The sequence below is a fragment of the Palaemon carinicauda genome, chromosome 40, assembly GCF_036898095.1.
Source record: "Palaemon carinicauda isolate YSFRI2023 chromosome 40, ASM3689809v2, whole genome shotgun sequence".
Classification (NCBI taxonomy): domain Eukaryota; kingdom Metazoa; phylum Arthropoda; class Malacostraca; order Decapoda; family Palaemonidae; genus Palaemon; species Palaemon carinicauda.
In genome coordinates, this window is record NC_090764.1 from 50,087,434 (window position 1) to 50,102,132 (window position 14,699).

At 33.2% G+C, this 14,699-nt stretch overlaps 2 protein-coding genes across 2 annotated transcripts in view; one reads left to right on the forward strand and one right to left on the reverse strand.

The window, feature by feature from the left end:
- LOC137631768 (uncharacterized) overlaps nucleotides 1-13,127 on the reverse strand; it is a 51,201-nt gene extending 38,074 nt beyond the window's left edge. Inside the window, exon 1 of the mRNA XM_068363712.1 lies at nucleotides 12,773-13,127. Coding sequence (XP_068219813.1) covers nucleotides 12,773-12,829 — 57 coding nt within the window. The 5' untranslated portion in view covers nucleotides 12,830-13,127. The remainder of the gene's footprint in view (nucleotides 1-12,772) is intronic.
- The window catches only part of LOC137631767 (uncharacterized), a 31,198-nt gene that overhangs the window by 4,147 nt on the left and 12,352 nt on the right, over nucleotides 1-14,699 (forward strand). The window lies entirely within an intron of this gene.

The following is a 14,699-nucleotide window of genomic DNA, read 5'->3' on the forward strand; positions in this document are numbered from 1 at the left end:
TAGTAGAAGTGAAGAAAGCATTAAAATGCATGAAAAGAGGCAAAGCAGCATGAGAAGATGGACTAACAATTGCTTTGTTAATAGATGGAGGAGATTTCATAGTAATAAAATTCGCTGAACTTTGCACAAAACGTCTGCAAAGATGCTATATACCTACAGCTGGGAAAAACTCCATCATTATACTAATTCATAAAATGGGAGACACAAAAGACCTGAAACATTACCGCCCAATAACTTTCCACTCTGTAATATACAAAATATTTACAAAGATCATATTACGCCGAATAGAAAGCCAGCTAGACTTTAATCAACCAAGAGAACAGGAAGGCTTAAGAAGTGAATATTCAAAAACTGACCATATCCACGTAATTAACCAGTTAATGGAAAAATCAACACAGTATGTCAAACCATTATGTATGACTATTATAAAATATGAGAAAGCTTTTGATTCTGTAAAAATCTCAGTAGTAATGAAAGCTCTTCAAAGACAAGGAATAGACGAATCTTATGTTTAAACACTTGAAGATAGAAAGTACAACCATCCTAAAAATATATAATAGAGATATAGTTCTAATTGAGAGAAAGATATACAGTATACAGGGATATCCCATCTCTCCTAAATTATTCATAGCATGCCCAGAAGTTTTTAAAAAATTATATTGTAAAAATGTAATCACCAATATTAATGGGGAATGCCTTAGTAACTTAAGATTTGCAGATGACATAGTTCTGTTTAGTGAATCATGGGAGGAATTGCAAAATATAGATCTAAATAAAGAAAATGAATATGAATAAAGCTGTGATAATGTTTAATGAAAATGTAGACAATAAATAAGTGTTTCCCCAGGACACTAGACCAAAATTAAAAGAAGGATAAGCATGGGATGGAGGGCTATTGGTAAACAAAATGAGATTATGTAAAATAAAATATCACTTTCTCTAAAAAGAAAAGTATTTAATGATATGGTCCTCCCAGTATCAACTTATGCACCAGGAACTTGAATCCTTGCTAAAGCCTTAGAACATAAGCTAGTTACAACTCAAAGAGCTATGGAAAGAATAACTTAAGTAGAGGATATTCTAACAACTTGTGAGAAAAAGAATTGGACATGGACGGGACATATAATGAGAATGACAGACAATACATGAACATTAACCATAACAGAATGGGTCCTTATAGATTGTAATAGAAGCAGGGGAAGGAAGAGAAGACGAAGGATCGACGAACTAAGAAAGTTTGCGGGTGTTGGCTGGCACAGAAAGACCATAAACAGACGCGAGTGGAAGGACATGTCTGAGGCCTCTGTTCTGCAGTGGACTAATAACGACTGATGATGATGATGATGATGAATGTATATACTCAACGATGGGTCACTAAAACTTAGATTCTTACACAGCCGGCGATGTGATTACGAGAATATGTTTCCAGAATTAATTTCAAACTGGATATATACAATAAAGGCTAAGGTAAAATATCTAGAAGAAATAACACCTGCATAATATAATCCAAATAAAACACTTCATTATAAAAGAATGACAAATCATAAACATACGTGAGTGCAGGATATGACATGAACAAGTACCCACGAATTATGTAACGTTTGAAAATGACTGACGAAGTAATCCAAAATTATTAGAGCAAAAATATTACGTGAACATTCTTGCCGTTGAGAGGCGTGATTGACGATGAGTTGATGTACTCAGACCAATAGAAGTTTGAAGCACATAGCATGACAGCTGTGCATGATGACGCAAAAAATCTTCTGCACGTTTTTCTTTCTTTTTAATTAAATTGAATGTCTATTTGCGATTATCATACAAAGATTCAATCGTATCATTATAAATTAGTATATTTTTTTTAATCAATATTTCAGTACCATTGCTATTTAAAGAAAAATGTGTTTCACAAATTTAATAAGTGTGAAAACAGTATATCTCTAGATCTGACTCGAAAATTCTAATATATTTTTTAATAAGACATCAAACTTTAGTGAAATTTAACCTTTATTCATAATTCTATAACGGGATTCTTAGATTTAAATGTGACAAAGTAATATATTATAAAGCTCTCCCCCAGATATGAGTCATTTGATAATACTATCAGGAAGCAAAAACTAGTTACTGTGAAGATTTGCCAATACTTTTTGCAATCCGTTCCATGGTATGTTTCCTGGTAATTGTGCTTACAAAGGGAGGGGCGGGAGCAGAAAATTAGTCTAACATCAGGTATAGTGGTGAAACGTGAAACCATTCCTGATATGCAGTTTAGGTTATGGTGTCCGTTCCCAATAAATATATTTCAAACTACTGTACTATGTTCTGTTCAATTATATTTCCCAAATATATAGTTGACTTAAAAACAGGATTCTAGACCCATAAATCTTTAGAAGTAACGAGAGAAAAAGGTTCAAAATAAATTTCCTTGGAGTTTAATAAAATCGAATGTAAGTGACTTTATCTTTTCTCTTCATAAGTTCAAACTTGCAGAGAATGTTTTATATGTTGAACAGGCTGACATATGTCTGTCATCATAGTTTATATATGACATATCTATTCAAACGTTGTTATCGGTTTTAAGATATTTGATTTTAAACATTCACTACTATTCATATGGTCTACCTATTTAATTTCCTCAATGATCTATATTTCCTTGTTGGAACCATTGAGCTTATAGCGTCCTGCTTTTCCAACTAGGGTCGTAGCTTAGCTAATAATAATAATAATAATAATAATAATAATAATAATAATAATAATAAAGAGCAAGTGTCTGAGTATACTATACTATCTATCTATCTATGTATCTATCTATCTATCTATATATATATATATATATATATATATATATATATATATATTCACTATATATATACTATATATATACATTATATATACGGTATATATATAATATATATACATATATATATATATATATATATATATATATATATATATATATTATATATCCTATACTGTATATATTATATTTAAATATATAATAATAATAATAATAATAATAATAATAATAATAATAATAATAATAATAATAATAATAATAATAAAACATTTGAAACACCGGAAGTCATATCACACCAAACAAATTTTTCCCAGAACCATTAAAAAAAAAAAAATTAAATGTTTCACCAAGACTCATCTTAGACATTGCAGCCACCGACGAGTAAAAGCCAGACAACGGAAGTGAGTTGCAATAATGACTTTGATCTTTAATTCTGTCGAAAGTAGTGAGAACAAATTGAGTGACAATTATTCGATCATACGATCAGAATTCAAAGGCATTTATGAAAAATCTAAGAGTTTTAAAAATAACAATTATGCAATCTCATAGAAAGAATTGTAAACATTCAAAAATTGCAACGTGAAAGGTATTCATTATGCCAGTCACTTAAGCAGTTTGTTTTTATGGGAGAATCAGTTTCGCAATTAAGAATGTGTATATAATATTGAAAATAACATATCAATAATGAAATAGGAAAAGTTTGGTCGCTATTAAAAAATTCTTTACAAAACTCGTAAAGTATTTGTTTTAAACAGGCAGTTACATTCGCGAAAAGACTTCAAGAAAATAATAATGAACACCTTAGGTGTATATAATACAAAACATATCTTAACCCTGAAACACTTAACATGAATTTGTTGCATACAAATATTTCACATTCAATAGCATAACATAAGTTTAATTCATTTGATTACAGAATTGCTGAAGCTTTTAACTTCCTATCTAACACAGTTTAAGGATTAAATGTTTAAAGGTCGCTCATGAACGGCAGAGGCAAGGGACTGAAAATCCCCGAGAGACTAACCAAACAAACATTATGATCAGCACCCAAACCCCTTTCTACCCGAGCTAGAATCAGGGAGGGCCAGGCAATGGCTACTGATGACGCAGCTTGTTGACTTAAAGGCTTCCCCCAAAGCCCCCATCCTTAGCTCACAAGGATGGTGAGGTTGCTGACACTACAAGAAACTATCGAGCTTGAACGAGTCTCGAACCCTATTCCAGTAGATCGCGAGGCAGGTACATTTCCAATTCCATTAGATCACCAGGCCGGTACATATCCAGTAGGCTACCAAAACCCAGGCTGTTTCTTTGATCTGGACGATTGTTGACTAATATTCATTGTCATTGAGAGAGAGAGAGAGAGAGAGAGAGAGAGAGAGAGAGAGAGAGAGAGAGAGAGAGAGAGAGAGAGAGAGAGAGAGAGAGAATCTAAAGTGGTCATTTCGCAAAAGTGACACTCTTCCTTCACCACAAATTTAATTCCTTGTTACCCACAACAAAGTCGAATTTCTGTTAAACTTTCCCGCAAAAATAAATTACATGAATTTACTGATTAACCAGGGTATAACCGACAAGGAAAACAATCGAACGAGAAGTATTAATATCACTAATCACTAATGTTATTACTAGTGACAACCATAATTTGAAAAACAGGATGCTACAAGCCCAAGAGCTCCCAGAAAGGAAAAATTGCCCAGCGAGCAAAAGAAATAAATAAACTATGTGAAAAGTAATGAAAAAAGAATATGAAATATTTAAGATCAGTAACAACGTTAAAATAGATCTGCCATATATAAACTATGAAGAGACTTGTGTCATCCTGTTCAACATAAAAAACGTTCACTGTAGGTTTGAACTTCTGAAGTTCCATTGATTCAACTCCCTGATTAAGACGATCATTCCATAATCTGCCCACAGTTGGAATAAAACTTCTAGCTTACTGTGTAGTATTGAGCGTTATCAAAGAGAACGCATGACTGTTAGAAGAAACTGCATAACTAGTACAACGTACTGGATGGTACAGTCTGGGAAATTCTGAACGCAAAGAATGATCAAAATTATGAAAAATGTTACACAACGATGGTGCCAGAGAATAATATCAAGATCAGGTTTAAGAAATTTAATATTTTTTTAGAATAGATTGATCGCCGAAAATCTTTAAAAAAACTTTTCAATAAACCATTTTTTATACAATTAAAGACAAAAACAATGAATGTTTCTAAAAAGTAAAGTTGCAATCAAGAATCACATCTAAAATTTTAAATTGTATGGAGTTAAAGAAACATTATCAATGCAGAGCACTGGATGTTGAGGAGCCACTTACAATCATACTTTGAGTTTTGTTGTGGGTCAACTTCAATACGGTAAGATCCACCTACTTTCAACTGTTTGAAAACAAGGGCCCTATGATTAACATGGTCGAAGGCAGCACTAAAATAAAAGCGACTTATACGAACTTCCTGACCACAAGCAAGGGATTTTTGTAAAGCACTGGAGATTGTAATAAGGGCATCACATGCTCCAAAGCCTTCGCGAAAGCCAAATTGCAAACTAGGGCACAGTCTATTGCTTTCAGCATACCAAATAAGACGATTTGCTATAAGACCTTGAAAACTGTAGATATGTAAAGTGGGGAAATTGGGCGGTAATCTGCTTGGCTAGAGCTCTCACGAACACTTTTACCTAGTGGAGTAACAAAATGACAATTCTCGAAGTGCAAAAAGAACCTCTTCCTTTTAAATTGCGAAACATAACAGACAACTTAGGATCTAAGACATCAATCAGCAATATCTATAAAAAGCAAAGGAGAAACACCATTTGGGTCTATAACGGCATTGTCGATGGTAATAAAAAACAGAGAGAGAGAGAGAGAGAGAGAGAGAGAGAGAGAGAGAGAGAGAGAGAGAGACCTTAAATTTATATCTCCTATATAATGAAGAGCAAGTGTCTGGTTATATATTTATTTATATATATATATATATATATATATATATATATATATATATATATATATATATATATATATATATATATATACAAAAATCTAAAAATTCATTGCAGTCACGAAGCGCGACTGAATTATGTTAACTTAAAGAAAACATTGCATTTTTTACGTTATACAGCTACAAACATTATTATTTTATCTTCCATAATGTTTGGTTATCAATTGTAAAAATATTAGTCAATTATTGGCATTCAAGAGGTCCAACTCCATTCACTTTTTAGAATGAAAGCCTATTTCTTTAATCTTGCTATAGAAAATAAATAATGCAGAAACAATGCCTTTACAGAAACCCGATTTTATTTTTATTTTCATAAAAATCCACATAACTAATTTAGCAATCCTGCTAAAGATAGACGAACATGCAAATGAGCTATAACATGCCCTCCTTCAAGAAGGTGATAACAATGAGAGAGAGAGAGAGAGAGAGAGAGAGAGATAACGAACAAATCATCATATTCAGTACTATTATTGCTATCATTATCAACATCGTTTTTCCCAATAACTTTATTTTCTAGAACAAAGGTTCAATCCAAAATAAGGTTCTTCAAACTTGGCGTTATTAGTCCCATATTGGTCAATGAGAAAATCCAATTGATCAACAAATTTCTGAACCAATAACGCTTTAATGAAGGCAGAGAGGGTCGATTAAACTTAAGAGGAAGAAATCTAACTTTTCATATAAGAAATGAGAATTTGTCAAATATTTAATGACCGGTAACGCCTGAACCACATGTCTGACTTGTGTTGGCAATCTTATCATTATGTTTAATCTTTTCTTGCCAGGAAATATGAAAGTTATAATAATCCATCAAGGCAATTGACCATAATAATACCTGTTGTTCAATTCAATGACTGAGCCGCTGAATAGCTTGGCCGTGTCCATTTCTCTCTTACTATGCCAAATGAATCGTACTGAGAAGCATAGTGAAGAGAACAGGAATTTCTATTACGTTTACGTTAGTTTCAGGTAGCTCATGATTGGCAGAGGCAAGGATCAAGACAATGTCCTAGACACTGACCATTATTCGTATGGTCGGCGCCCAAGCCCCTTCCCTATCAAGCTAGGACCAAGGAGGGCCAGGCAATGGCTACTCATGACTCAGCAGGTAGACCTATGGGTTCCCCCAAACCAACATTAGCTCACAAGGATGTGAGGTTGTATATACTACTAAAAAAACTATAGAGCTTCAGCAGGACTCGAACTCCCGTCTAGCATATTACTACGCAGGGACGTTTCAAATAGGATACCACAAGGTATGATTGATATAGGGGATGATTATTATGTACAATTATACCTTTTTAAGCTTTCTAAAAAGAATTAAACAGTCCAAATAATATTGGGACCTCGATATGATGTAGACTATGCATCCTAACAACAACCTACAAAGCAAACTTCCCTTAAAAGAGGAAGAATGGATATAAACAAGTAAAAGGAGCAGATAGGATTAAAATTATGCACAATAAATCAAGAAATGATAACATACGTGAAAGAAGAAAATTGTCTTTTTGGAAGCGCTGCATAAATTCTGAACAGAAAAACTTCAGTCTTCTGAACAGCATGGAATGGTGATAGCTGTGATAATAGAAGTGAAAACAATCGGGAAAACGTTAATAATTTCTACTCTGAACTGTCATTATGAATTTAGTCTTAGTATTTGGTTATATAATTTGGACAATGAGTTGAATACTTCATTTTACCCATTATTATTATTATCATTATTATTACTGTTAATATTACTAGCTAAGCTATAACCCTAGTTGGAAAAGCATGATGCTATAAATCCAAGAGCTCCAACGGGGAAAAATAGTCCAGTGAGGAAAAGAAACAAGGAAATAAACTACAAGAGAAGTAATGAGCACTCAAAATAAAATATTCTACGATCATTAACAACATTAAATTAGATTTATCAGATATGAACTATAAAAAATCATAAAAACAAGAGGAAGAGAAACATGATCGAATAGTGTGCTTGTAGGTACCCTCAGGCAAGAAAACTTTAATCGAAGACAGTGGGAGATCATGGTACAGAGGCTATGGTACTACACAAGACTAGAGAACAATGGTATGATTTTGGCGTGTCCTGGAAGAGCTGCTTACCATCGCTAAAGAGTCTCTTCTACTCTTACCAAGAGGAAAGTAGCCACTGAATAAGTACATAGCAGAAGTTAACCCCTTGGGTAATGAAGAATTGTTTGGTAATCTCGGTGTTGTCGGGTGTATGAGGACAGAGGAGAATGTGAAAAGAATAGGCCAGACTATTCGATATATGTGTAGGCAAAGACAAAACGAGCTGTAACCATAGAGGGGATACCATTTAGTACTGTCTGGCCAGTCAAAGGATCCAATAACTCTCTAGCGGTAGTATTTCAATGGGCGGCTGGTGCCCTGGCCAACCAACTACTAATAAGAGTTTTAGAACATACCACCATTATAGTGTTGTTCCTATGGTATGGAATTTTTAACCTAAATGACGTCTTTAAGAAAGAAATTCCCTAAGAAATTTGTAATCGCCACAGCATCACCATACTCTGCTTTTGTCCAGGAATAACAAAATCGACTACAAATTAAGGCTGTCGTGATCCAATTCTTATTGAAAGCCACGTAGGTTCATTAATATTGGGGAGATACGTGGAAAACGGGGTAATATATGGACTGTAAAATATCCTCATAGTCTACCTATCTGAGATAGAAGATGCAATAGATTTAGTTGAGAATTAGCCTTAAAATTCAGACGATATATACTACAAATCGAACATATTAATTTCAACCACCAAGTAAATTTTCCTGTCAAGTGTGGCGTGGTTTCCTTGATTAGTTAATCTAATATGATCACAAAAGCGTAACAACCTATTACTCAAAAAAAAAAAAAAAAAAAAAAAAAAAAAAACTTAGTCTAATCAATGGAGATTTTGCGACTCCGAGTCTGGCATAATGTAACCCAAGGAGGTTTGCTCAGCCTAGCCTAGTCTTTAAATTACTAATGCTATCTTCAAAATACACTTAGGTTTAGCACACAGTATTTCGTACCATATGTAGTCTCTATCATAACACTTATCCCAGATCAAGACCAAGTTTTAGGCTACACTCTTGGCTAGTTAACTACTATGCATTTCAGGCAAAAAATAGTGTGTTTTTCTTTAATATCTGCCATACTAATTACTTGATCAGAATGGTACTTTAACACAGCACCCTATTGACCTCCCCCTAATTTTTTGTACTTTAATGCACCCGCAAATCTCGTTAATTAAGGCATTTACTCTTGTCATAATAAAGCCCAAGTCACGTGAATCGGGTAAGTAGGTGAAGCAATTCGAATGCCTACACTCTCCCGTCCCTCCCCTCTCCTTTCCTCCCTCTGTCTAGACCCTCCCCCTATCCCTCCAGTAACCCCCTCTCCTAGTCTCTCCGGTGTCGCTTACACTACCTTTTATGTAACCTGTTATATTTGTTAATAACAGATAGAATTGATATGTTGGATCCTTGTTATAATTCTTATTAACATTTCATGATATTGTTGTGTTTCATCCAATTTGATGAACCTGCCCTGAGGGCTTCCTTCAACTGTGTAAAAATAATGAAACACGTTTACCAAAGACAGGATTGATGGGCTTCACCGCCTTGAAAGGTAGAGTAAATGTAATCAAGTGTTATATAAGTTGACCGAAAATTTTTACGGTGTATTTGCTCACTTAACAATCATAATTTGGGTATCTGCTATGGTTTGTGCCTAAGCAGTTTGTTGTCTACGTGTTTGTTTTACTGAGGAAGTTTTCCCATCATATTCATGACTGGCATGTTAATTTGCCCCAGTAAAATCAGAAATGTATTTGCATTACGTCTCCATTCCATATACAGAAAAGAACAAGCTAACATTAACTAAGGATTAGTCTTAACAGGCAGGAGAAACTTCAGGTTTGTTGGACACACAATAACACAATGTGGCATAAGAAACACAAGCATATTAATGAATAAGTAAATCTTAATATTTACCCTGTAATTTACCCCTTATATATACATATATATATAAATATATATATATATATATATATATATATATATATATATATATATATATATGTAAATATATATATATATATATATATATATATATATATATATATATATATATATATATATATATATATATACATATATATATATATATATATGTGTGTGTGTGTGTGAGTGTAATTGTGAAATATCAATCCAACAAATTATGTAGTTTGTAGATTTTTCATCATAGTTTTAAATACAATAATCATTTGTGTCACAGCATAATTTTGTTTGTATTCTGCAGCTTTTGTTTATTCCACAGAAGCCTTTGAAGGAGAATAAAGCCCATCAATCCTGCCTTTGGAAAACGCGTGTTTCATAACGTGCACACAGTTATAAAGAAGCTCTCAGGGCAGATTCATCAAGATGGATAAATAGGCTAAAGGCTATAAACTCCTTATACACCCTGACGAAATACAACAATATCATGAAATGTTAATAAGAATTATAATAAGGATCCAACATATCACTTCTATCAGTTATTAACAAATATAACAGGTTACAGAAAAGGTAGATTAAGCGACACCGGAGAGACTAGGAGAGGGGGTTACTCGAGGGATAGGGAGGGGGGGTCTAGAGTCTAGACAGACGGAGGAAAGGATAGGCGAGGGACGGGGGAGTGTAGGCATTCACATTGCTTCACCTAAATACCCGATTCACGTGACTTGGGCTTTATCATGACAAGAGTAAATGCCTTGATTAACGAGATTTGCCGGTGCATTAAAGTATCAAAAATTAGGGGGAGGTCAATAGGGTGCTGTGTCAAAATACCATTCTGATCAAGTAATTAGTATGGCAGATATTACAGAAAAAACACACTATTTTTTGCCTGAAATGCATAGTAATTGGACTATTTACCATGATACCAAAGAACCACAGCTTTTTTTTTTAGACTTGACAGTTGTCGAGCATGAGTAAGCATCCCAAAATATCAGGTAGTATAAGCTGCTATAGCATAAAAATTTTATCCAACTCTATAATACTCGAACAATGATCTCAGGCTGAGTCAATAATTCCCGCCGTTGACCTCACCTAAACACGTTAAAACTGATGATCATATATAAAGCATCACACAACACATCACTTTACTGCTTAGTGTATGAAGTGATTGCGCTCTATAACCGGTTATATCAAAATCAAAATATCTGTAGGAAATAGAAAATAATAATGTGTAATTTGAGGATACTTCAAGTGTTGCCAAAGATGTGTTCAGACATGATGAATACAAGTAAACAATATGAATAAAAATAAGATATATAGATATATATATATATATATATATATATATATATATATATATATATACATATACATATATATATATACATATATATATATACATATATATAAATATGATATGATATATAATATAAAATATAATATAAAATATAATATATATGTATATATTTATATATATATATATATATATATATATATATATATATATATATATATATATGTGTGTGTGTGTGTGTGTGTGTGTATAAAACCAAATATCATAACAATTACAATCCTTAAGTAAAATAGCCCAGCCTAAATATGCTTGGAATACTTTCAACCCAATGTTAATTTTTGAAATTCTCTACTATAACGAACCTAGCTATATTCTATGCATATTCACAAAATCCCATTTATATTATCCTAAACATATACGTTACTCAATATTGATGGCCTTTCAGAAATTAACATCTCAAAACAGGAAATTATGGAACTTCCAAAAAATCTAATAAAAAAATTAACCTTTATCTTCGTAATAAAGAAAATAAAGCTACTGCGAAACTATATAAATCATATTTCACGTTTTGACAACAAGATTTGGCTGTCTAATCTATCAAAGACAGTTTACTTTAATGTTAAGGAACGTGAACTTTAACTTGAAATGAGAGGCACTTCACATCATGATTCGGCACAAGTATTTTCCGAAATATAATATTATGTAATGGTGATATTACTGAAGTATAAGACCTGGTTTAAAAGAAGAATTCAAGAGAATTTTATTCCAGTAAAGATATCTTGAGTTTTAATATAAGCATCTACAAAGGTCCATAAGAGGTCGAAAGATGCCAAATAAACTTTTTATCATCATCATCACCATTATTATTATTATTATTATTATTATTATTATTATTATTATTATTATTATTATTATTATTACTTGCTAAGCTACAACTCTAGTTGGAAAATTAGGATGCTCTAAGCCCAAGAGCCCCAACAGGGAAAATAGCTCAGTGAGGAAAGGAAATATGGAAATAATCTACGAGAAATTTAAGTATAATAACAGCATTAAAATAAATCTTTCATATAGAAGCTATAAAAGCTTCAAAATAACAAGAGGATGATAAATAAATATAATAGAATTGTGTGCCGAAGTGTACCCTCAAGCAAGAGAACTCTATCCGAAGATAGTGTAAGACCATGGTAGCGAGGTTATGGCACTACCCAAGACAATGGTTTGATTTTAGTGGCCTTCTCCTAGAAGAGTTGCTTGCCATAGCTTGAGTCTCTTCTCTTACCAAGAGGAAGTAACCACTGAACAACTACAATTAAAAGATGACATTCATTTCATGCTAGCACAATATTCCATTACGTTCAATGTTCGATACCCTTATCATCATGGTTCATAGAAACCGTAGTCTTGTAATCAACAACGTTAACCGTTTATACTTTTAATTTAATAATTTAACCAAGTATTTACAGGTTTGTTTATTTTGTGTATACCATAAAGGGGTCGTGGGCCTAAAATATTTTGAAAACCAACTTCATATAAATGGTGTCAGAAGACGAAAACACTTGTCTGAATGATTAAGTACACGGTACCTTACCTTGCAACGATATTCACAGAGCAGTGATAGTTAATTGAAGGTAATCTATCCATCAGACTTAGCAATATAACTTTGATTAACAATAAAATCAGTACCTTAAAATAAGTGGTGTCCAGCGAGTAATCAGCAGATGATGATGTAGACTTGTCCATGATCAGTCACTTGGTTTAAAGTGATAAGTGATATGGTTTTCAACTTATCACTTAAAACCTCTGCAGATGGGAAATGGACGAAGCTTCACAGGTCTGCGATATAGAGTGGTTAATCCTCTAACAGAGTTACAGAACACTTGATTACTTCAACACTTATCAGGTAGCCTACAGTACTTTGGTGGCTGTGACTTTGGTTTAAGACGATTCCGTCGTTTAAATGCAAGCTCCAAAAAAACATAAACACATGCGCATGTACATTATCGGCGACGCCATTACAAAATATCCACTCAGCATTAACAAAGCCCAAAATACTCTTAAATAGCTAACCAATTAAACCAACACAACAGATTCGTGAACTGTCACAAGTTTAGGCGCCACCACACAGATCACCAAAACAACCTTCAAAGTTCGGAGGGAGTCGAGAGTCTCGGGACTATTAAATTCAATCTTCTTCTACCGGTGCCGGTTAGGACAGTGTTGTAAAAGAGAAAAATTGAAATTTTAAACATGGGCTTCCAGAAATTCACAGGATTTCCATAAAAATAATTAGATACATAAGAATACTGAATAGATTATTCAAATACGCAATAACAATGATAAAATAATTAAAAAGAGGTACTCTATAACTTACGTTACCGCATGTGAAGTTCTGTTATGAATATCCTGCAGGCTACCCACTCAATGCCATGCAAAATAGAAAATTACAGTATAGAACTTCACCTCTTCCTCTTCAATGGAATATAACTCTGATTCTTCTATATTTGAACACTTTAATCTGTTGCTCGGTCTGAACCTACCCTCTTTTAATTAATCAATTTATTTATTAACACTAATAAGATTTTTTTTCTTTTCTTTTGGGGGGGGGGGGTGTGGGTTGCTCACTCATGGCAGAGGCAAGGGACAAGACAATCCCCTAGAGACTGATCATATATACAGTCATATGATAAGTATCCAAGACTCCTCTCCATCAGGCTAGGACCAGGGATCGATAGGCAATGGCTGCTCATAATTCGGCAGGTAGACATATATGATCTCAAAAATCTTAATAGAAAATACGGTGTTGGGTCACTCTGTATTATCCACTAACCAATTAGACTCCTCTCTATAATCCACAGAAATCTAACAACTTCACTTCAAAGCTTTAAGGATGCCTGAAAACCTTAAATCAATCAATCAATTTAATCAAAGCTTTAAATTAGTAAATCTGCAGGATTTTTCTTTGATTCCATATGACAAATATGAAGATGTAATTTATCTTTAAGAGGAAGTATTTCTCCTACCCAATTCTGAACATTCACAGACTTGAACTGATTACCTGTCGTACCTCAGTCGAATTATATTTCTACAAATAAAATTGAAATTTCCGCATCCGTTAGATGGGATCATTCATCTAACTACACATTCTCATCATCGATCAAAATTCCTCACATTTTTTTTTTTTTTACGATTTTTCTAATTATATTTACATGATTTTCTCATCTTGGATACTCATAAACTTTTGGTAAAACAGCCGGTGATAAAATTACTATAAATAAAAGAGAGACAAACTACCAGTTATTGTCAGGAATTATCTTATTCGCTTCGTTGTCTTTGTCATAGTTGGTGATGCACCCTATAGCTTCATGAAATTTACCTCGTTCATGGCAATTTCGCAAGAGCTGTGACTACCATTGAGCCTTGAATACCCTTCCAGTATGTAAACTGGTTTATACTCACTAGTGACAACTTCAATCTATTATTAATATCATTTTTAACATCTAACACTGGGATTCAGATGATACAGGTGGTGACTGCTGTTGAAGCTTTGACTTACTTATTGTTGTATAGCGAGTGACCGGTTGTACTCAATACTTGTCTTCTAAAGTTGAAA